At 39.1% G+C, this 25,217-nt stretch overlaps 2 protein-coding genes across 3 annotated transcripts in view; one reads left to right on the top strand and one right to left on the bottom strand.

Moving 5' to 3' along the window:
• Positions 1–2,160: 2,160 nt before the first annotated feature.
• Positions 2,161–4,743, top strand: RAB20 (RAB20, member RAS oncogene family). Its single transcript, XM_034426850.3, has 2 exons — positions 2,161–2,576; positions 3,757–4,743. The coding sequence occupies exons 1-2, from the start codon at positions 2,408–2,410 to the stop codon at positions 4,287–4,289; spliced, it is 702 nt and encodes a 233-aa protein (XP_034282741.1). The 5' UTR covers positions 2,161–2,407; the 3' UTR covers positions 4,290–4,743.
• A 1,367-nt stretch (positions 4,744–6,110) lies between these two features.
• The window catches only part of COL4A2 (collagen type IV alpha 2 chain), a 217,187-nt gene continuing 198,080 nt past the window's right edge, over positions 6,111–25,217 (bottom strand). For both annotated transcript variants that reach the window (XM_034426847.3, XM_034426846.3), the window contains exons 40-48: positions 24,874–24,999; positions 22,088–22,204; positions 19,925–20,086; positions 19,739–19,837; positions 19,034–19,180; positions 18,124–18,240; positions 16,342–16,533; positions 12,590–12,876; positions 6,111–8,356 (exon numbers count right to left, since the gene is read on the bottom strand). In XM_034426847.3, coding sequence (XP_034282738.2) covers positions 8,102–8,356; positions 12,590–12,876; positions 16,342–16,533; positions 18,124–18,240; positions 19,034–19,180; positions 19,739–19,837; positions 19,925–20,086; positions 22,088–22,204; positions 24,874–24,999 — 1,502 coding nt within the window. In that variant the 3' untranslated portion in view covers positions 6,111–8,101. The remainder of the gene's footprint in view (positions 8,357–12,589; positions 12,877–16,341; positions 16,534–18,123; positions 18,241–19,033; positions 19,181–19,738; positions 19,838–19,924; positions 20,087–22,087; positions 22,205–24,873; positions 25,000–25,217) is intronic.

Raw genomic sequence — 25,217 nt, 5'->3', positions numbered from 1 at the left:
CAAAAGGACACTGGCTTCACATAATGGGCACGATTACTGTGAACCAGGACTGAAGTTCATAACAGGATACGATGACTTGCACTGGATCAAGCAAAACTCATAATTTTACAGTTGCTGACTGTGTATGAAACCTGCAATAAGAATTGAAGGCAATAGCAGCCCTCCTGCACCCTAGCCACTGATACTGGGTGGTAATGCATTGCCTTGGAGTATCTTTTAGCATTTTCCCAAGAATCTACCAAGGTAGTAAAAAAAAAAATAGTTACACAATTATTTATTTTATTTATTTATTATTGAATTTCTATACCGCCCTTCTCCCTGAGGACTCAGGGCGGTGTACAGCCAGAATTAAAAAACATGCAGGACAAATATTAAAAAAAACAATTAAAAGATATATAAATTTGGCCCAATTAAAACTCGCTACCAATTAAAACAATTTAAAACATTTAAAAACATTTAAAAATTACTAATAGCATTACTTTCTTTTATAGTTTCTGAATTACAGTCCTTCAATTGCCCTCCCTCTTTTTCTTTCTGGACTTTCAAAATTAAATCTTATTTACCCCAATGTCACCAGAAAAACTCCTCTTGGCCACCTTATAGGATACAGCTGAATAAATTCAGCTCCATGCCTACTGCTACCTGGCTAATGGATACTGGCTTTGAATTTCTTAAACTAGTAACCCTTAGCTATTATATTTGGGCCCGGCCAGATCCAACAATATGGAATTATAACTGGGTTAATAATCATCTTAAGCTGGTTATTCTGGACAGAGTAAAAAAGCTAGAAAAAACACTAAAATAGATAAAAACATTAAACCAAATAGACAGCCCAGACTGAAATAATCTTACAGACAACAAAAATCAAACAAAACAAAAGCCCTAGAGCAGTGGTTCTCAACCTGTGGGTCGCGACCCCTTTGGGGGTCAAACAACCCTTTCACAGGGGTCGCCTAAAACCATCGGAAAACACATATTTTCAATAGTTTTAGGAATAATTTTATGGTTGGGGGTCACCACAACATGAGGAACTGTATTAAAGGGTCGCAGCATTAGGAAGGTTGAGAACCACTGCCCTAGAGCCTAGACAAAGATTAATAGGCCTGGGACTAGAGCCAAGTTTTCAGAGCTTTCTGGTGCAGTTTTGATCTCTGGGTGAATAGGGGCTGGTGCACAGAAGGCGGACTTGCTTGGTTCCACAAGATGACTATATATAATGGTAGGGACTTGGATTACACCCATTCTGCCAAAGTGTACTGGGTGGACAGAAATGATTGGAAGAAGGTGGTCCCTCAGATATTCAAGCCCTCTTTCAAAGGCTATGATTCTGATTTATTTTTTTTATTTTTTTGTGCTTGAGTTCCATTGGAGCTATTTCAGGCTTTTTTCCACAGCCAGCACAGGCCAAATAAGCACATTCCATAGGAAGAAAAGAGATACATCTTGTTACACAAGTGCCTTCTTGTAAAAGAAACATTTTGCATGGGTCCCTCCCTTCATAAGGGTTCAACATACAACATACAATCAGTCACATGGTAATCAGTAGTAAAATCAGTCACGCCAAAATTGCAGGCTCAATTATGGTCATAAATCGAAGACTACCTATACTGCATCTCATTTTTCACTTAATAATTCAGTTTTTCTTACACTGTTGCTCTTTCATGGTATATAACAATCCTATGGATCCTTTACTCAAAAGTAAAACCACTTATATTGTGTGTGACTTACTTCACAGAAACAAGTTATGCTAAAGAAATCTCGTAGAAAATAAGGAGAGCTCTCCGGTGGGAAAAACTGGTCTGAGTTCCATTAGAATCAAGTTTTGTGAGAAATAAATGGATTTTATAACGGAATGTAGTGGATCAAAGAAATAAAAGGAAATGGGGCAATTTATATTGCAATTTTGTGAGGAGGGGTGGATCTGAGAGCGAGCTACTTATTTTACTTCACATTTCTCCATTAATACGATTTTGAAATATTCGGTCACATCTTTAAACTTAATACAGAAGTACACTCTAAAATAGAGTATTATCATAATGGGGCTAGTTCGGTTTTGCAGCTGTGCTAGGAACCCAGTCCCTGCCCTTTGCCATCCACAGTTTTACTGCGGTTTAGTCAGTAAATCACGATTAAGCAAACCACGGCCGAGCCATCTTCGTCAGCGTTAATTGCTTAGCCGCGTTCCCGGGAGGCGGCGGCGAGCGCGGCCCCCGCGGGTCAGAGCGCCTGCGAGCGTCCAGCTCTCCCCATAGGGCTTTCGCCGCCGGTCGTCCTGCGCCCTCCCTTTCCCTTCTTCCCCTCCGCCCTCGGAGCAGAGCGAAAGCGCAACTCCGCCTCTCTTCTCCGAGGAACTCCAGGAGCGCCGGGAGGACGGGGAAGGCTGCGCCATCACGCCCGGCGGGACAACATGAAGCCCGACGGAAAGGTGGTGCTGCTGGGCGACATGAACGTGGGCAAGACGTCGCTACTCCACCGCTACATGGAGCGGCGCTTCCAGGACACCGTTAGCACCGTCGGGGGCGCCTTCTACCTCAAGCAGTGGGGCCCCCACAACATCTCGGTTTGGGACACGGCAGGTGAAGGGGGCCGGGGGCGACGTCGGCGAGTTTGTATTTTTCCCGCCGCCGCCGGCGGGGTGGGTGGGTGCCTCTCCCTCTTGCGCCTCCGAGGCCGAGCGGACCGTGCCCGGGACAAGAGACGCTACGCCGCGCTCGGCTAACTTTGCCAACTTCGGAAAAACAGGCCGACACGCCCACCGCTGCTTGCTTAGCCGCACATACTCGCTCCGCCGTGGGAAGTCAGCGTTTGCGGTCTGCAGAGCCCGCCCGCGGAGCTGAGCGGCCGACTCGACCCGGTTGTCTGCCTTTCCGGCACCGCGCCCGCTCAGTTCCTTGGAAGGGTTTCCACTCCAGCGCCTGGCTCCTGTTTTACTTTAGGCCCTACATTTCAGCTTTTTGGGAACGTCCAAGACTTTGTGGGCTTCTGGCATACTTAAGCAGCTTTTCCAAAAGAAGCTTTGACGCTATTGCGTCAGTAACAGGACTATATGCAAGGTTTTTAACATTTATTATGGAATGGCAGCAGCAACCAGTTTGGGGGATTATATATTAGGGTAGACAAAGTTTCCTTATCTTCCTGGCTAGTATGAGGGGGAGAGATTTGCATTACTGAAGTCTGTCCAATTCAAAGGTGAATTCATAGTCTGCTTGGTGTGAGTTTTCAGTTGTTGGAAAAGTACAACAAAACTCTTGGGAAAATTCAGAAATTCATATTTAGACTATTTTTTATGGTCAAGCCAGTAGTCTTTATTTAACAGAAAACAGAGTTGGAAGTGACCTTGGAGGTCTTCTAGTCCAACCGTTTGCCACAAGTAGGAGACCCTATACCATTCTGGACAAATGGCTGTCCATTCTCTTCTTAAAAACCTCCAGTGATGGAGCACCCACAGCTTCTGAAGGCAAGCCCTTCCATTTACTGATCAATTGTTCTCACCGTCAAGAAATTTCTCCTTAATTCCAGGTTGCTTTTCTCCTTGATTAGTTTCCATCCATTGCTTGTCTTGCCTTCTGGTGCTTTGGAAAATAGGTTGCTCCCCTCTTCTTTGTGGCAACCCCAGAGATATTGGAACATTGCTATCTTGTCATCCCTAGTCCTTCTTTTCACTAGACTAGATATACCCAGTTCCTGCAACCGTTCTTCATATGCTTTAGCCTCCAGTCCCCTAATCATCTTTCAGTATTGTGTTTTTTCTTCCAGGTCGCGAGCAGTTCCACGGCCTTGGGTCCATGTACTGCCGAGGAGCAGCAGCTGTTATTCTCACATACGATGTAACTAATTTACAGAGCATGGTGGAACTTGAGGATAGGTTCTTGGCATTAACAGATTCCGCCAGCCCAGATTGTCTCTTTGTTATTGCTGGGAACAAAGTTGACCTGACAGATGTGTGTGCCTCTTTGTCCGAATCAGAAGACAAGCATCAGTTTGAGAAGCCCTCCAACAGTCCCATTTCTACAAAGGTGAAAAAACAAGTCCATATGAATGATGCTGCAGCATTTTATAGGAAAATCCTCAAGTATAAAATGTTGGATGAGGTAAATGCTCCAGCAGCAGAAAAAATGTGTTTTGAAACTAGTGCGAAAACTGGTTATAATGTGGACCATCTTTTTGAAACTGTATTTGAAATGGTAGTACCGGTAATATTGCAACAAAAAGCTGAAGGCTTGCCACAAACAGTAGACTTAAATAACTGCAAGACTGTTAAAAACACACACACTGCATGCTGCAGATAACTCTGAATGAATTTTTACACCAATTGAAGGACAATGCAGAAAAGTGTTACAATGCAAAAGTGTTACAATATTGCAAAAAGAAATGTTGAATGAAGACAATGCAAAAATAACAAGGCCAGCCAGACAAACTGCATAAGTTTGGATTTTTGTAACAATTAAATGATGTAAGGAGAAAAAAACTTCTGTGAAGGGGAGCTTGCAGTCAATTATTGAAAGCTTTTAAAGCCCATTGTGATTTTTTTGGCCCCCTCCACATTAAATTTATGATACTATATGCTGTTTTACACATGAATCTTTAGTATTTGTTTTGGCAAGAATCTTTTGATATGTGACATTCACTATGTAATAAGGAGGAATTTATAAATGAAGAAACAGATTTCAGGAAGGAGGTAAATGTTGATCAGCCATTTCGAACCATATTTTTTCAGCAAAATAAAGAATTGTAGCAAACGAATTCTTCCCTTTTCTCCCTCCTCATTAATTGCACGGTTGTGGGCCACCGGAGCCAGACCAAAAAGGAAAGTCAGATCAATAGAATGGGATTGAGTCACTATCAAGATAGAGTCACTATCAATATAACCCAGACATTTGTTGTTAGGCAAAACATTTTTTCCCATTTCTCCTATAACAAAATGCATCTAAAGGAATTCACAAAGTAGTCTGCAGTTTTAGGTTGATCTGAACTCAGTGGTGAATTGGTGGTATTGGGACTAATGTTTATAATTGTACTATTTGCTTCAATCTTTGATATTCCAGGGAGTTGATGAATTATTTATGTTCTAAATCAGAGTAAATATTTTTGGTTATTAGTAGATCAGGTTCTGGTGAAATTATTTAAGCATATTTTTATTAAATTATGAATAATTAATAGAGTCATAAAAGTGGATATGAGTACATGGCTAGGGGGAACATTAATTTGTAAAAGTGGGTGAGGACAGGGAAGAAAATGGATGTGTTATGGAGATGATTGCAATATAACGGAACTTGATTGTTAGAGAATCAAAATTATTTAAATATTTTGGTTTTAATCAGTGATAACAATGTATTGATGATAGCAGTGATTTTTCAGTGAATTTTTCCTTGTTAGGAAGATTATTTTTTCTAAAGATCTGCACTTATCTCCACATTTTCTGAATGTGAAAAAAATTACTATGAGGCTGATCAAACAATCTATTGACACAAAACAGCTCTTTACCTCTGACTATTTTTTAGACTATATTAGCAATAAAATTTACTAATTACTTTTGTGACAATAATTGATAAAACTACAGATTATGGCCTAAAGTATGCCCAGATTATATATATTGTCTCTGAATCCCAAATATGGTACACTATTATAGTATTTATTTTAGGACTGAGTTCTGGCAGGAAATAACATTGCTGAGCTCATCCTTGGAGGAAATAGATTTTAAAAGTAAATGAGAATTGGGAGGAAACTGAGAGACATGGCCTGGAAATCCATAAAAAATAATTGGGCCTTTAAATCCACATAGTGCTCTTCTAATTCTGAAACTTTTTCAGTCTTTATCAGATACTTAAGAAATAGATCAACAGAATTTCCTTAAATATGAAGAATTTAAATTGATTTCAAAGTGTGATTACATGCTCTGCTTCTAAGGGTATGCACATTTACAATGCAACCTCTGTGCTGCTACGGTTTACTAGACGGTGATGTTGCGAATGCCAGGGCCTTTTAAATAAGAACTCCCTGAATTCTCTTGTCCTGTCCCCTTCAAGTCACTTCATATATGGTTGTTTCTTTACATGGGATTCTTTTTCTTTTTTTAGGATTTAAGTCATGTCTTATAAAACCCGTACCAATTCAATAACAAAAAGTTGATACTTTTATTTATCACACAAAAGAAAACTGATCCTAAGTACAAAGGAGAAACACATGAAAGGAAATTTGACCATTTCTTATTCAGGATTTCTACAACAGAAGGAAACACTCCGTGGAACAGTGGGAAGTCCCAAGTGCCCAATTACAGATTAGTCTGGGCAGCTGCCCTATACCTGTCACTCAAAGAGGGTTGTTGCCACTTGCAGCATTGAGATTCTGCATCCTTTTCATCTGCTTGTCCATACTGGTGAAGGAATTGAGGATAGAAACTGATTTACTCAACAATTTTATGTTTACCTGGAAGCCAGTCGAGCTTCATTTGTACAGTTAAGTATGCACACAATGAGCCGAGGTGGCACAGTGGTTAGGTGCAGTACTGCAGGTACTTAATTAATTAATTATTCATATTTCTATGCCGTCCACTCTCCGAGGACTCTGGGCGGCTTACACCAAAGACAGTATACTAAATAGCATATGACTGCTAGATCAGCAGATCAGCGGATCAAATCTCACCGGCTCAAGGTTGACTCAGCCTTCCATCCTTCTGAGGTGGAAGGCAGATTGTTGGGGGCAATATGCTATTTAGTATACTGTCTTTGGTGTAAGCCGCCCAGAGTCCTCGGAGAGTGGGCGGCATAGAAATATGAATAATTAAAAAAATAATAATCACAGTTTTGGTATTACACTGCTGAGAAAAGTGTATTTCTCACTTTCCCAGGCACAGTCCTAATTCTTTCTGGGCAGAGATGCCTTTTCTGTAACTTACTTCCCTCCCAAGAATGAGATACTAATTGAGTCTCTTTTATCATCCTTATATTGGGAAGAATGACAAATGTCACATTCCTAAGTGTGGACACTCACAAATCTTACTAAATGGTACTTTAGTGGGGTGGTTCTTGACTATAATTGCAATTGGAAAAGCTGCAAGGCATAATTTTCTAAACACTTTCCTTTTGTGCTTTTCCTGAAATTGTGAGATTATTATGACAGATTCTGCAATACCCACCAATGGTTGAACAGAATTAGGCCAAGTAGTATTTGCCTAAATAGGCAAAGTACCTTCAGATATGGATTCCAAATCATAATTTCTCATCAACCCAGCTAGAATATAAATAGTTTTATATTCTATAAAGGCCATAGTATATACTATAAAGGCCATAATTTATCTCCAAGCCATACTAAAGTAATATTAAGATAAGTGAATTCTGGTCTAATGGGTTATGTCTATCCATTGAGGATATTGCATAGAATAATATAAGATTGCATTCAAAAAAAGTCAAGTGACACACAAAGCTTATTGTTCATTCTCTGCAGACTTTTGAAATAATTAGGCATTAATAGCAACAGGATGTTTAATAAAGTAACAGTGTATAAAAATAAAGGCCTTGAAATATAACAAAAGTATATTCTATGCATGTTTCCTTCAGTCATAAAAAATTGTAGTTCTGTTGGATTTGTAACCAAAGACCTCAGCTAAAACAGGGCTCCCTTAGAGCAAGCATACATCTTATTTTTGACTGTTTTGATGATGTTGAAATGGCATTTGCATTTTAAAAATATGAGTATGCTAAATACAGTTTAAAATCCTAAATTCTAACATAATTTGCAATTGTGTTTAAATGTTTATTTAATACTCAATGACTAAGAGTAGTGTTCAGTAATACATAAAAAAAAGGATAAATATCATTTGACAGTAAATCAGACTTAAATGACAGCAAGTGTATTTAATAATGAAATTTTGTCTATTGTTTTATTCCCGTAAGAGACTGTATTATTTGCAGCATATAAAAGCAAATTCACAATTACATGAACAAAGGCTGAACAATAGTTTGGTTAGATGTACTTGCAGTGTTTGTTCTTCCAGATAACAATGGTGTTCAAATGATGAGGTAATAAGTTAAATAAGCACCAACAAAATCTAATCTATGCCACTTTGAAGTGACATTTCTTTTTTCAAGGGGGGTTGTTTATTTTACAAATTTTTCATACACACTTGGCATCTGCTTATATGTGTTCGGATGAGTCCAGCCTTGAGAGTATCTGAAGAAGGTGAGTGTTGAAATTGATGGTCAATGGTGGTAAGCCAAAAACTGTATTTGTTTGCAAAGTAGTGACAGGTCCCCCGAGCACCATTGCATTCAATGAATGGTGTGGCTCTGAAGTCTTCCAGGCAGCTACCTGGAGAAACCAGTGACTGCCCTCCTCCTTCAGCACCAGCTCCAGTGTGCTAGAAGAAACCAGATAACAACAATTCAAATATAATAGAAAAGTACATTACAGGTAGTGGTGATCACAAAAATGAGAGTGTCAGTTTTGGAAGACAGTTTTCCTTTTTGCTTCCTAACTGCCATATATTTTAGCCTGGGAAATTGGGAGGGGGGTTTTGTTGGAGCGGTAGAAAGTTAGTCATAACAACATTCCATATTCAAGGACACTTTTGCCTGCACCTGCTGGAGACTGCCTGGAGATTGTATCCAGCTGAATGGGAAAAGTTGATTGGACTATGTGATGAACTTGTGGGTGTGGGGCAGGGCTGCGAACTGTTAGCTGGGTGTCGAAAACCTGGATGCTTTCAGATTCAGATTTTCCCAGATGTGCCAACATGACATCTCTAATAAACTGGAACTTTGAGGAACCTCAGGCCTCGGAGTTTTATTTCGTTGGGGGTGTTCCTTGGAACCCTGACAGAGAGACTTCATATGCTAGCTTTCATCTCGGGGAAGGAGGGATATAAATCAAGTGTGGGGTAACAAAGGTTCCATATGCCCAGTATTGTCCACTAATACTATTTTAACATCTATCATTTCAGAGTTAAAACACAGAGAACCTATTGTCCGTAATGGCCATTATAATTTCACTTGTTTATCTGACGTGTTGAACAGGAGCTTAATGCACTAGATTTATGAACTGAAAATCAATGTGGGAAAATACAGAGATCTGTTCAGAGATGTTCTATATATGACCCATTCTAGGCAGCTCTTTTCCACATGCCAGACTCTCTGTTTTCTGAAACTAATGCAGTCTAATGTAGGGAGTGTAATTTATTATGCTGTCTGAAATTATATCTAAATAAGCCATTGTATGATCAAAAAGATAATCAACTACAACATTGAGATTGGCGGCTATGGAAATTGAATCAATGAATGAATAAATAAATGTAATTGAAATGCTCATACCTTAAATATTTAATATATATGCTTTAATAAATTAATATTATTCGCGTTGGTTGATGATCTCTGGAGGGCTCGGGACAGGGGTTGTTCCTCTGTTCTGGTCCTGTTAGACCTCTCAGTGGCTTTTGATACCATCGACCATGGTATCATGCTGCACCAGTTGGAAGAGTTGGGGATGGGGGGCACCGTATTACGGTGTTTCTCCTCCTTTCTCTCCGACCGGTCGCAGTTCGTGTTGGCAGGGGGGCAGAGGTCGACCTCAAGGCCTCTTATATGTGGAGTGCCTCAGGGGTCGGTCCTCTCGCCCCTCCTGTTCAACATTTATGTGAAGCCGCTGGGCGAGATCATCCGTGGCTTTGGGGTGAGATACCACCAGTACGCTGATGACACCCAGCTGTACATCTCCACCCCAGGCCACCCCAACGATGCCCTTGAAGTGATGTCCCAGTGCCTGGAGGCTGTGCGGATCTGGATGGGGAGGAACAGGCTCAGGCTCAACCCTTCCAAGACTGAGTGGCTGTGGCTCCCGGCATCCCGATATAGTCAGTTGACTCCATCACTGACTATTGGGGGCGAGTCGTTGGCCCCCACAGAGAGGGCTCGCAATCTGGGAGTCCTCCTGGATAAGCAGCTGTCCTTGGAGGAACATCTGACAGCTGTAACCAGGGGGACCTTTTGTCAGGTTCGCCTAATCCGCCAGTTGCGGCCCTTTCTTGATCGGGATTCCCTGTGCACAGTCACTCATGCCCTCATCACCTCTCGCCTTGACTACTGCAACGCTCTCTACATGGGGCTCCTCTTGAGGAGCACCCGGAGGCTCCAACTGGTCCAGAACGCAGCAGCGTGGGTAGTGATGGGAGCAGCATGGCGCTCCCATGTAACACCGCTCCTGCGCGAGCTGCACTGGCTCCCAGTGGTCTTCCGGGTGCGCTTCAAGGTGTTGGTTATCACCTTTAAAGCGCTCCATGGCATAGGGCCTAGCTATCTTCGAGACCGCCTGCTGCCACCAACGACCTCCCATCGACCCGTGCGCTCCCACAGAGAGGGCCTCCTCGGGGTGCCATCAGCCAAACAGTGCAGGCTGGTGACCCCCAGGGGGAGGGCCTTCTCTGTGGGGGCACCTACCCTCTGGAATCAATTGCCTCCAGAGATAAGGAGAATCCAAGACCTCAGTGCCTTCCGCTGTGCCCTTAAAACCTTCCTTTTTCAGCAAGCCGGGCTGGCCTAATTTTTTAAGTGTTTTTAAGTGTTTTGTTTATTGTTTTTATTAAATGGGGCCATATTTATATATATATATATATTAACTGTATTTTAATATTTGTACTTGATGTTTTTACTTGGCTGTTCACCGCCCTGAGTCCTCAGGGAGAAGGGCGGTATACAAATTCAAAATAAAATAAAATAAAATAAAATAAAATAAAATAAAATAAAATAAAATAAAATAAAATAAAATAAAATAAAATAAAATAAAATAATAAAATAAAATAAAATAAAATAAAATAAAATAAAATAAAATAAAATAAAATAAAATAAAATAAAATAAAATAAAATAAAATAAAATAAAATAAAATAAAATAAAATAAAATAAAATAAAATAAAATAAAATAAAATAAAATAATAAAATAAAATAAAATATGGTAAAATTATGGACCTGTATGTTTTTCAAATCAAATGTAAATGCTTGGAACTCTGATGATTTTGTGCCAATATTTTTACTTCTTAAAAGGGTGAATGAATAACCAGAAAAATAACCAGAAAATTAAGTAGGATCATAAATTTAGGGACTTCATATTTGCCCCATAGTCTCTTTATTTTTAAACCCATAGGTATCAAAGAAAGCTTTTGAAAAATATCAACTTGTTACATTTGGAAGAGGGTTTATCATTAAGATGGGAAGGGTTAAATCTCCAGGTGGAAGAAAACAAAAGGGCATTTGTAGTAAAAAGCTATATGGTATGGGAAGCAAGAAGAGAGAAAAATCTTTTGTACAATTCATGATTTAGCATGACATGAATTCTAACCCTGACCTGAAACCATAAATTAGAGCTTAAGGGTTCTATGTGAGCCTGGTCAACTGTAGACAATATAGGTAGTCCTCAATTTACAACAGCTCACTTAGTGACCATGCAAAGTTACAACAGCACTGAAAAAAGTGATGACTATTTTTCACATGACCATTGCAGCATTCCCATGGTCATGTTATTTACATTTGGATGCTTGACAACTGACTCACATTTATGATGGTTGTAGTGTCCCGGGGTCATGTGATCACCTTCTGCCTTCATCTTCTGACAAAGTCAATGGGGAAACCAGATTCTCTTAAAAACTGTTTTACTAATTTAAAACTGCACTAATTTACTTAACAAATTTCTCACTTAGCAACATACATTTTGGGTTCAATTGTGGTCGTAAGTTGAGGACTACCTGTAAATCATAATCAAGAAAACTGTAAATCTAGCCTATGTATATGAAAATGGATGAATTGATGCAATGTACAGAGGAGGTGGATTCCCAGCAAGGATATGGTGTATTCCAGGGAAGTAAGAGGCAACTCATTTTAGATGCTGCTATATATGAAAGAAAGAGGGTGAAGACGGGCTCTCCCTAATAGTTCACAGAGTATATTGTAATTGCAGACAGCAAAGTCCTCCGTCTGGCAACATTTCATCTATAGGGGTGAAACAAAGAAGTCAGCTTGGAAGAACCATCAAGTGTTATTCTTGGTTTTGGGCCTGACAAATGGCTACAGGCCTGCCTGTCAGAGCTATAAATATCCACCTATTGGGGGTTGTTTCTATTGTTGTTAGTTTCTTTTTGTTCTTACTTTTAAGAACAAAAGAGGAGCCTGAGTGGCGTAGGAGGCTAATGCCTCCTACTAAGGCAGCATTTAACATCCAGCTGCCTGCAATTACTGCGAGTTCAATTCTCACCAGGCTCAAGGTTGACTCAGCCTTCCATCCTTTCTAAGGTGGGTAAAATGAGGACCCGGTTTGTGGGGGCAATAAGCTGACTTTGTATAAAAAATATACAAAATTATGAAGGCTATTGCTTAACGCATTGTAAGCCGCCCTGAGTCTCCGGAGAAGGGCGGCATATATAAATAAATAAATAAATAAATAAATAAATAAATAAATAAATAAATAAATAATCCCATGTTAGCCAGCCAGATTTGCAGTTTTGTGAGTTGGGCAGCCACCATAAATAAACAACCTTACGTAAAACAGGAGATAAATATAATTTTAAAAGCATTCTGAATTTGTACCCCAATCAGCAAAAGAAGCACATACCATAAGGAAAGAATACCCAATCCATAAACTGCGCCATCCTTCAGGACAGTGAGGAATAGTAATATCTTGACTGTGAATAGCAATGGCAAGAGCAGGAGCTTCACAGACAGAACAGCGACTGATGTAAGGTCTGATTTCTTCTTCTGCCACAGGCATCATTGGAAGAGAGGCTGTGGTTGACAGCCAGTAGGATTTATCATTACGACTTGCATAATAGCAGACATCCCCCGGATTGCAATAAAGGAAAGGCATAGTGCTGAATCGAGCCAAACATGACCCAGCCAGGCCTACAAGAATAAACAGAGAGAATAATCACCAATGTATCTCCAGGTGCAGTTTGTTCTGGAAGTTTAAAACAATAAAGGCTGTCTTCCAAACTTGTAGGTACTTCTGAATTTCTGAAATATTTCAGAAACTTCCCTGTGAAAGATTGGAAAGGGGAAATGTTAATATATTTGACAACTTAGCGAAGTGCCAGAATGCTTCCACCCCCAGGATATTTTTTTTCATTTCTCTAGTATTAATTTTCAGTAAGGTTCTACACTTAGGCAGGGAACACCAAACACATAGGTACAGAATAGAGGGTACCTGGCTCAATAGGTGAAAAAGATCTAAAGTCCTAGTGAATCACTACTTAAGTATGAGCCAGCAATGTGCTGCAATTGCCGAAAAAGCCAATGCAATCCTGCGCTATATGAACAGAGGAATAGTATGAAGATAATGCCGCTTTATACCATACTAGTGAGGCTACAATTAGAATACAGCATGCAATTCTGGTCACCACAATACATAAAAGATGCTGAGACCTTAGAAAGTGTGGAGAGAAGAGCAACAAAGATGATAAAGGGTCTGGAGGCTAAATCATATAAGGAACAGTTGAGAGAGCTAGGTATGTCTAGCCCAGTGGTTCTCAACCTTCCTAATGCCGCGACCCTTTAATACAGTTCCTCATGTTGTGGTGACCCCCAACCAGGGCTGAGTTCTAAATTTTTTTACTACCGGTTCTGTGGGCGTGACTTATTTTGTGAGCGTGGCTTGGAGGTCATGTGACTGGGTGAGCATGGCTAGCTGGTCATGTGACCGGGTGGCCATGGCTATGTGTATAGGGATTACTCAGAGGGCTGAAAAAAGTCATTTCTGATGACTTTTTTCATCCTCGCACTTTTGACTGGTCCTCATACTTATGACCATCCTCACATTTATGCCCATGCAGCATTCTTAACAACCATGTCACTCATTTCACAACTGTTTCTCTTCACCACGGTGATAAGATAGGGCAAAAAACGTAAAATGAGAGGATAGTCATAAGTTCGAGGACTGGTCAAAAGTGCGAGGACCAGTCAAAAATAACTTTTTCAGCCCTCTGAGTAGTCCATGTGCACAAAAGGACTACCCAGAGGGCTGAAAAAAGTGATTTCTGACAGGTCCTCGCACTTTTGACCAGTCTTTACACTTATGACTGGTTATCATTTATGCCCATTGTAGCATTCTTAACAACCGTGTCACTCATTTCACAACTGTTTCTCTTCACCACGGTGATAAGATAGGGCAAAAAACGTAAAATGTGAGGACAGTCGTAAGTTTGAGGACTGGTCAAAAGTGGGAGGACCAGTCAAAAATAACTTTTTCAGCCCTCTGAGTAGTCCATGTGCATAAAAGGATACAGCAATAGAGAGGGATGAAGGAAGGGAAGGGAAATTAGAATAGGAGTGAGGGTAAAAGAGGGAGGAAGAGAGGAGGAAAAGGAGAAAGTAAGAGGAAGTAGGGAGGAGAAGAAGAAGGGGGGAAGAAAGTAAGAAGGAAAGAAAAGAGAGAGGTGGTAGGTTTGAGGAGAAAGATTGCTGTACAGTAAAAAAGATGAAAGGGAAGAAAACCAACCCCAAACAAATATAAAGATATTAAGATAAAGAATGAATTGTTAAACTTTAAAGAATAAAAGAGAACAAATATGAATAAATAGCAATAATTAGAAACACACTTACAAACATACAATGTATTTTCTTTGAACAGAGTATTTGGCCGGTTCACAAATTTAAACAGTGTTTAGTCATTTCAATTAAATTTACAATTTTTATATTTCCTTTTTGCCATATTTATTCCTCATCTATTTTTTTTAAAAAATAATATTACCCTTCATCCTCATCTCTAATCTTAATCAAATTCAATTTGTCTCTTCTATTCTATATTATACCCCTTCGCATTGTCATCTATTTTTATATCCATCCTCACATTGGTTAATTATGTAATACAGTTGTTTAATATAAATTCAACATTTTAATATAAATCAATTAGTTATATAACTATCTTTTTTGTATATTAATCAATATGAACATGAATATTCCAATTATTTCCATGCAATCCAATTTCTTACAAATGAATTAATTATATTTACCAATAATAATAAACCAAATAATTTCCCCCATATATTCCTCCAAACCACAACTTAATCATTTCTGCTTTCAACACAATATACAATTTATAGTATCTCAATGATTACAATTCCCTAGTTAAATAGAGCTTTTTTTCTTTTGTGTTTTAAAATCTTGAACTCTCCTCTTTTTCCCTAAATTTCCCATTGTTTGCACCTACCTTTTTTGGTGAGGAAAAAGAAAAGAAATTTGCCTGCCTAATTTTCCAACGTTGCAGCAACAGCAAAGCCAACAGCCTGCTTTACTTTCAGTTTCCTTTTTCAGCATAGCTAGGGGGAAAAAAATTGCTCCAGCACTCTTTGCAAACAAGCAGCAGAGCCCTGAGCAAAACAGCTGAGAGCAAATCAGCTGAGAGTCGGGAGGCTGATCAAATCAATTTATGGTAATTAACCTATGCTGAAGCTGAAAGGGGCTGTTTTTTCTATTTTTTCAGGCACCGGTCCACTCATTTGTTTTCTTTTAACACTGATCAGCTGTAGGGCAGCCATTTGAAGTCCCGCGCAAGAATTTAAACAGTTTTTTTCCCTCTAGCCATCAGCTGGGACTCAGGAGGCAGCAATAGATTGGGAGTGGGCAGGATAAGCGAACGGCGAACGGCAATCCAACAGAGGCAGAGGGTGAGGGTGAGTGAAGGCGTGGGGGGGGCAAGAGAGGGCTTTGGCGACCCCTGTGAAATGGCCATTCGACCCCCAAAGGGGTCGCGACCCCCAGGTTGAGAACCGCTGGTCTAGCCTATCAAAGCGAAGGATCAGTGGAGCAGAGGGTTGGATTACAAAACCTCCAGAGTCCCTTCCAGCCCTATGATTTTATGTTCTAAGTTGAAGTACAGTAACAATAAGTAGTATGATGACAGTAATTCTATAATAGTGATAGTACTGATAATAGTTGTCAGTCTTTGCATGTATTTTGCTGGTACATTATTTTGAGACAGTCAGCAGTATCCTCCAGAAGACCTGATCGTAAGTCTGAAACAAACCGGTGTAGATGTCTTTAATTACTTGCATGAGTTTTTGCCTCATGTTCAAGAACTATGTTATGAATGGACACTATCACCTTTGGAGCCTTTTACATTTGTTTCTTTTTCTCTGTTTGCCTGTCAGATGTTTAATATTGGCCCAGCCATGGTGGAAATACTCTTCTTTCAAGATAATAATCCATGCATTTGCTGTAATAAGTTTATGCCATTGTAAAACCCCAGTATCAATCTGGTACACAATTTCTATTATGTTATCTGACAATGAATAAGCTATTCTGTTTGTTTGTTTATTAAAATGCTATTTTAAAAATTACAATGTATTATTTACTAAGCAGTAAAATGCATACCGAGATCCTGGTTATGCGCTTTGTCTTGTCCTTCAAAGTATAATAAACTGTAGCCGTTCCAAAGTTGGTTCATGCCCTCTGGACACATTGGCTCTTGAGTAGATTGGCTGTGCTTCACAAGAAGATAGCCTATGTTAACACTGCGGCCTGGCATACCTTGCAGTCCAGGAGTACCAGGAACACCTGCTGTACCTATAGAAATATAAAGGCAGGATGTTGCTTTTAAGGTATTGCCACCCTCAAGTCTAAGAAAATCATGGCGACTTTATTTTCTGCTGAAAAATCTAGTACAAGTAGAAAAGAATCCACAGCTGTTCAACTGAATTTATTTGTGCTGATTCTGGCATTGTGTAGCAGTTACCAAAAAGTACTTCTCCAATCCCAAAAGATACAGTGCACTCTGAAGATAACAAGGTCTCTTTTTCTGGCTGGGAACCCATTTGGAGTCCTCAGAGCATGAGAACACAAAGCTCCCATTTGTACAAGGAAGCTAGCCCTTTCTCTAGAAGATCCTTCCCACCCAATGGGACTTTTATGGCATTCCTAGAAATGCTAAAAGGCTCACGTTGTGCATTGTGCTTTGTAGCATTCTGACATCTGTTTCATGTATTTTGTTCAAATAATATATTTAAATGACCAGACCATGCTAGGTGTGTTATTAAGCACTAAGATTGGTGACCGAAGCATGTTATATCCATGGGCATTACACAGTCATCTCTCTATGCTATTCTTCAAAGGATAAAGGAATTGTCCTTAAAATAACAGCAAATACAGAGATGTTGTGGAGGGAAATATATGTGCTTTTAATTGGTTGTTGGAAGGAAATGCAGGTTGACACTGCTCTTTTTGCACTGGTTGTGGTGATCAGGCAGTCTTTGGCGTTGACAACATTGGGCATGCAGTGGTACTCATAAATACATACTCCCAAATATCTGGGAAAGCTGAAGTTCTACTATGGAATGAACCACCCTCTTCATTTCTGCAACCCTTAGATATTATTTGCATACCATGCTTAAAAGTTAAAAATGCCAACAAAAAGTTGGGTTAGATACCAAGTTGTTATATAGAAGCAGGCAACCTCTATAGATATCTTCAGTAGGATCTGCCAGGCTTACTATTCCATCGGAAAGGTTTGTTTTAACACTCTTTTAATAATATTAATTTAAAAAACTGCTAAGATCACAGGAAGCAAAATATCAGACTATAACATCATTTTTCCAATAATACTTCACTATTTAAAAATCAATTTTAATAAACATATTTATTTTTAAAAATAGGTAAACACCATCTAAATTACTTCTTGTGTGAGAAAGGCATGGAATGTCTATTCCAAGTTTATGCCCACTTAGGTGAATCTTTCAAATAATGGTTGCTTAAGTGCCTTATCTTTTTTTTTAAAAAACTATATTTTTTCTTTAGATTATTTTGGCTCACATTCACATGTATACCAGTGGTGGGTTGTTACTGGTTCGACCCGGATCGGGCAAACTGGTAGCAGCAGTGGCGGGAGGCTCTGCCCGGACATCTCTGCGCATGCACAGAAGCTTCTGCACATGCGCAGAAGTGCACAAGCACACACACACCCATGAGCAAACCAGTAGTGACAGGATTTGAATCCCACTACTGATGTACACACATTCAACTGACCTACTACAGTTGCAATCCTGCATTTATTTAATGGGGGAAATATACAATATATGAATAGTTTGGATGCAGAATTAAACCTTCAGTTAGATGAAATGTCTGAGAAGATACAAAAAAGAGAAGAACTCTAGGATTTACCTTCAAAGCCTGCTGGGCCGTGCAGTCCTTGTCCTCCTTGATCACCTCTGAAGCCTGGAGATGCAGCTATACCTCCTCCTCCTTGTGCTCCTGGTTTACCTATTGGGCCTCTAAAACCTTAAAAGTAAGGATATTAAACAGAATAATTGACTATGACACTTTATTAAAAAGTTGCTATGGTAATAAGTATTAAATCCACTCAGGATCTTTAAATAATGGAAGGTGTATGTCGTTCACAGATAATTCATGCTGCTTTGTATAGCAAAGCTATTAGTAAGCTCCTATGACGGGAAACTAAAGCAGGATCAGGTCACTGTGCCCTCAGCAGAAATAGAAAATCAAATATATGAGAAATTTCATGACCAGCACACTGTGTATTATCTTTTCTGAATGAAAATATAATTATCTGGAGATTTCATCTGAAGCAGGACAATTTATAGGGCAGGAACAGGGAAGGGCAGGAGGGCTGCAACAGAGCAGGAGCTGTGTTGTTGTAGCTTTACGTTTTCTACCAAATAACATTAAATTTCTGCATAAAAAGAACTGGACCTTTTCTCAAGAAAACACAGTGGGAGCCCATATTGCTTAAACAAAGGACCAATTGCATAATGCATGTTTTCACTCTAGAAGATGTGCTTGTAAAGTCAGTGTAGCAGGGACAGATACGAAACGTACTAGTAAAGCATTAAATCCCTGTAGGATTTTCAGATAAATCTGCCAAAGCCACTGAGTAAGAAAGTACCAATGTTTGTTTGTGTGGCTGACAAACTGATACATAACAATTTAATCTGCCTCAATATTTTCAGGTGCCTCAAATATCCCTTTGAAATAAGTATTATTCAGTCTTTATTTGAAAAATAAATAGCTTCAGAACCCATGAACACCATTATTTTTGGTAGTAACCTCCTACCTGGATCTCCTGGGGGACCATGAGGACCCATTTCACCTGCGGGGCCCTGGGGGCCTATTTTTCCATGGGCGCCTGGTGTCCCTTGCTCAGCAACCAGTTTAGGAAGTAAAGGTGGCAATCCGGGGGAACCCGGAGGTCCCTGGAAACCTAAAAGTTAAAAATCCAAACAAATCATTAATTTTGCAGATAGATTTTTCTACTTGCACCAGTTGAACACCTATGCAATTTTTAACATAAATACATTAATCAATTTAATGTATAACTTTAATTTGTATAGCTGCCCAACTCAAATGATACTAAATATTTATGACATGTTGTTAGCAGTTGTTTATACGCACAAACTGCTCCATTTTTATTCCAGTTGCCTTGTTTTACCACCCATCTACTCTAATGAATCTATCACCTGAGAGAAAAGAATGCCTCTTGACTCATGGAAAGCCAGTCCTGTAAATAGGTTTGATGAGCTACAGAGGATCCAATATGTTCTATATTCCTTACAACTATAAATATTACTAATAGGTGCTCTCTTATTACACAGAGAGGGAGACATCAGTACAATTTTAGGAGTATGTAAATTATTACTGAAAATAAGTAAAACTAAAACTGTAAACATTAAGGATAAAGCTATGATAAAACTCAATAAAAATAAATGTTGGTTTAAATGTAGCAATTGCAGAAGTTAGAATACCGAATCGATCTACTTACCAGGGGGGCCTCTATCTCCTTTAGGTCCTATGGGACCAAAGTCTCCAGAAATTCCTGTTTGGCCAACAAAGCCCATGACTCCTTGTTCACCCTTATATCCTTCAAAGCAAAACAATTGTAGGCATGGGTTATTACACATCTGATTAACCTAATTTATATTCTCCACACTGAGTTTTCCCATCATACCTTTTGCTCCAGCCAAGCCTGATATTCCAGGTCTTCCATCTGGGCCCGGGTCTCCTCTTATTCCTTTTAGACCATCTTCTCCAGCTACACCTATCGATCCCTCTTCTCCTTTGAAGGCAAATGAGCCAGCTGTGCCTGGAGTCCCTGGAGGTCCGGGGTAACCTTCAAAAGTTAAGTAGAATTCAGAATGTTCATTGAAGGGCAAAGTTTGTGACACCAAACCTGACTACCCTTGATTGCTTTTAGATTGGTCCTGAGTGAAACATGGATGGGGATGGTTAAAATGTTTCTAATTTCATCCACAATGGTACCAAACTATTGGGTTGCTGCAGGGGTGAAATGTAAAATTTGTTATTACCGGTTCTGTGGGCATGGCTTGGTGGTGGTGGGGTAATGTGACTGGGTGGGCGTGGCCAACTTAAAAAAAAAAACTTTTCAAAGCATTTTTTTCTGCAAATGCAAAAAAATGCTTTGAAAAGGCTCTGCCGATCAGGCAACACAGCTGGGATTGTCAGAGCCTTTTCAAAGCATTTTTTAAACCACCTCTTCCACTGAAGAGGTTGCAGAAAAAAATGCTTTAAAAGTCTCTCTGATGATCCCAGCTGAGTTGCCTGATTGTCAGAGAGACTTTTAAAGCATTTTTTTCTGCAACCTCTTCCGGGGAAGAGGTGGTTAAAAATGCTTTGAAAAGGCTCTGACAATCCCAGCTGAGCCGTGTGATCATCAGAGGCTTTTTTTTTTTACTTTTAAAAGCATTTTTTCACGGAAGAAGTAGAAAAAATGCTTTTAAAAGTAAAAAAAAACAAATGCCTCTGATAATCATGCGGCTCAGCTGGGCATGCGGGGGGGCGTGCAGGGATTTTTTGCTATTGGTTCTCCGAACCACCCGCCACCATCACTACCGGATCAGGCGATCCGTTCCGAACCGGGAGCATTTCACCCCTGGGTTGCTGGGAGGGTGGTGGTGGGGTGGTGGTGGTGGTTATACTATTTCCACAGCTTGCTAACCACCTTTCCAATAGTTTGCATTCAGACAAAGATGGCTGCTTGTCTGGAGCAGCCCTGATCATATTCCACTCACAGTAACCCAATCTAAGTTACTGTAATGGATTAATGGGAGTCTGCTTCAATTGCATCATTTAAACATTATGTATGTATGGAAAAGTAACTATAGTAGTGGTCAGAAAGAAGCACTCTGATTAATTATCTTCCCTAAAAACAATTTACTACGATGTCAAAATGGGCCAGCTCAGATTAACTAATTTCCTAGCTCATTTTGTTTACTTTTTATCATTTCATTAGGCATTTTAAAAATTATGACTAGATGACCTTTTGCTTGCATTCCAAAATACCACTAAAAATCAGCATTCAAAACTTTTATTTTATTTTGGATCTTGTAATATGTTAATTATAACATGCAAAGAAGGAAAATGCATAAACTTAATATTTGGCACTGTGGATCTACTAATAAATTGGCTGTATTAATTTTAACATGCTTAACTGAAGAAGCCCTAACAGCCTGGTTCACAAATAATACTAAATCATAAACCATAGTTTATGGTTTATGAAGGCTACATTCACAGAACTTGCTAACCAAATCCAAACCCAAACTTTTGGCTTAGTATAATAAGTTCTATTTGTGTGTCTCTAATTAATTTTGTAATTACATGCCATACTTCTGAATTGCTATTTTGCATGAAAATTTCGGAGTTCAGTTGCCTTGCCTCAATCCTGGAATGTTATTAAAGTAACCCTCCCATATTTTCCCACTCCACAAAACATTTTCTAAGTAGTTTTTTTAATCATGTTTTTAATTGATAGCACTAGTTTATCAGCTATAGATTCCAACTATAATTACACTGCTAATCTTATGTGAATTCACCTGATATGAAGGGGGCCTGCCACGACCTATGGATTAAACCTTAATTACAGAATTTATATTTAATTATTCTTAATTACCATTTTGCCTAGTTAGTTTTTATGGTGAAGAAAGACTAAATAAACTTGCAACAAATCCAAATTGTTACAATGACTCGAAGTAACATCCAGTAATTTTTAAAATGAGCGATCTCCTTTTCTGAACTTTGTAGCTATTTTCATGTTGTGTTTGAATAGGACTATAGTTCATACATCACCACTGAATATATGGTAGTGTTGCATTACCTGGTACTCCATCAAAACCAGGTGAACCAACATCGCCAGGTATACCAGATATATTGGAGACTCCAGGAAATCCTTGTCTTCCATCTGGTCCAGGAGCACCAGCTGAACCTCGCCATCCTGCCAATCAGAAATGAAGAAACAAATATCAGATACACTGTAGATGCAGGCTTTGCAAAAAGGGGGAGGATAAAGGACTGAAAGACAGCTGGATGATGCCAGTGAGAAGATAGAAGAACTGGATATCTAAATTGAAATGGAAATTCATTCTGAAGATAGATTTGGGAGAATTATTAGTAAATACAGTATGAAGGGCAAGTAGTTCTTCCTATCCCACATGATGGGAACGCATCAAGAAAATGGGGGAAATTAAGAAAAAAAGGATTGCATGCAAAAACAGCCTTGAAATGAAGTAATTACTGGCAGGAGAGATACAGTGGGAGGCTGCAACCTGGCTATTGTACGGGAAAGAGGGAAGGGCCATGGCCAGCCGCTTTTCCTTGCTGTCACACTTCACACCAAAGCCAGACAGAAAATCATCCTTAAACGTTTATTCAGCTTTCATTTTCAGAAGACTCCAGCAAATGAATTAGCGAGATAGGCTAAGATTAGAATCTTTATTGCAGACAAATCCCCAACCTGAACTTATTCATTGTTTTCCTGGATGGAAGAACTAACCTGGCATATTATCATGGAGGCCTGGCTTATGAAACAAAGGGAATTCTTCTCTCTTCTACCAGACTACTCTTTGTTACAGCAAGCTAGGACTGAAGGGCAGGGTGACATAGTGGTTGTCATAGTGGTTCTGCCATTCAGAGTGGCAGAAGATGCCTTCCCATCCAAGTAGCACTTCAGATGGGACTTTTCTCTTATAATTTTTTTTTGTTTCTGAGTTTTGAGAATAGGTCATGAAGAGACAAGAAATATTATTAAATTTCTAATGGTCAACAGTCAAACAAAGCAATAGCTTTGAAAAAAACAGGAAAAAAACAGCAGAGGTAGTGAGATATCTTAGGCTCAGTGGTTTTGATTGATAAATAATGTTCATCTGCATCTCTATAACTGTCTGGTTCAGTTCTGCAACCCAACAAGACAGACACAGACTTCAGAGGATAATTAGAACTGCAGAAAAAACAGTTGCTACCAACCTGCCTTCCACTGAGGACCTGTATACTGCACGAGTCAAAAAGAGGGCTGTGAAAATATTTACAGACCCCTCACATCCTGGACATAAACTGTTTCAACTCCCACTCTCAAAACGACACTATAGAGCACTGCACATCAGAACAACTAGACACAAGAACAACTTTTTCCCAAACGCCATCACTCTGCTAAACAAATAATTCCCTCAACAATGTCAAACTATTCACTAAGTCTGCACTACTATTAATTTTCTCATTGTTCCTATCACCCATCTCCTCCCACTTATGACTGTATGATTGTAACCTTGTTGCTGGTATCCTTACGATTTATACTGACTGTTTCCTAATGTGATTTGATTGCCTATTTGTACCCTATGATTATCATTAAGTGTTGTACCTTATGATTCTTGATGAATGTATCTTTTCTTTTATGTACACTGACAGCATATGCACTAAAGACAAATTCCTTGTGTGTCCAATCACACTTGGCCAATAAAGAATTCTATTCTATTCTATTCTATTCTATTCTATTCTATTCTATTCTATTCTATTCTATTCTATTCTATTCTATTCTATTCTATTCTATATTCTTTTTGTTGTGCTTTTGTTTTTCCTTGTGCTATAGATACTGTCTATTGCTAAGTCAGCAATGCAGATACCTTAAGTTGATAACTGCTCTTCTGGATAACTATAGGTAATCCTCAATTTACAACCACAATTGGGTCTAGAATTTCCTTTACTAGGCAAGACAGCTATTACATGAGTTGCACCTGATTTTGCCATGATTGCTATGTGAATCACCACAGTTGTTAAGTGAAGCATGCAGTTGTTAAGTGAATCCAGCTTCCCCCCCTGAGTTTGCTTGCTGGAAGCCATTTAGAAAGGTTGTAGATGACCCCAGGATGCTGCAATCATCGTAAATCCATGCTGTTTGCCCAGGGCCCAAATTGTGATATGACTGCAGGGACGTTGCAGTGCAAGAACTGGAATCGGAAGATATTTTTTTCAGTGCTGTCATTAACTTCAAACAATCATTAAATAAATGGCTGTAAGTTGAGGACTACTTGTACTAGTTAATAAAATAAACACATTGTCAAAAGTTTAGGAGATGCATTATAAGTAAAGAAAAAAACCTTGCCATTTTGAAATATTTCGTCTGAAAAAGGTTGAAGTCAGCTATGCCAGAAAGACAAGCAGTTCGGCATAACCTGAAAAAAGAATTATTCCTTCCTACTATACCAAATTACATGGCTGTATGTTGTAACAAAAAGCCTCTAAGCATACAGACTGACACAGAGTTACTCTTAGGTGAGGTTTGCTGGGAAGTAAGAGCAAGCAAATGTTTGTAAGTACTGTATTCAATTCTAGAAAATACAAATTTGAGTCATTAAATTCAAACTATTTCAATGTTGTGTGAGATGCACAGATGTTTTAGGGAAAAAATAAGCTGGGCAGTCTTTATATGAACACAACAGGATATAATATGAGCTAAACGGTTCTTGCAGCTGTAAAACTTGCAATATATTTATAAAAAATTCAGATTTCCACATAAGTACAACTGTACTTTCTGACATGAAATTTGGAATAAATGTTTTGTTTCTTTAAAAAATGAAAGTATTTTATTAACTGTAAGGCTAATAAACTAACCTGGATCCCCTCTTTGCCCCTTCTGACCAGGAGGTCCTCTGTTGCCTTGAATGGGGCTTGGGTCTCCTGCTGTACCCTTCTCACCCAACACACCTAGAAAACCTGATATGCCATATCCATCTGGACCTGTTACGGAAAAAAATGGAAAGTTCTATATTGAGCATAACACTTTTCTAAATATGGCAATATTAATTATCCAGCTTCTAAATGAAGAAGTCTTACATGCTAACCACAGAAATGTGAGACATAATAATATGGACAATTTTCATATTTCAAAATTTGTGAGTCACTATATAGCAAAAAAGTCTCAAAAGTATTCACTGGAACTCAAAAAAATCCCCCCC

Source organism: Pantherophis guttatus, chromosome 1 (genome assembly GCF_059756535.1).
Source record: "Pantherophis guttatus breed Tessera chromosome 1, ASM5975653v1, whole genome shotgun sequence".
Lineage (NCBI taxonomy): Eukaryota > Metazoa > Chordata > Lepidosauria > Squamata > Colubridae > Pantherophis > Pantherophis guttatus.
Note: the sequence above shows the minus strand (reverse complement) of the source record. Positions and strands in the feature narration are given on the sequence as shown.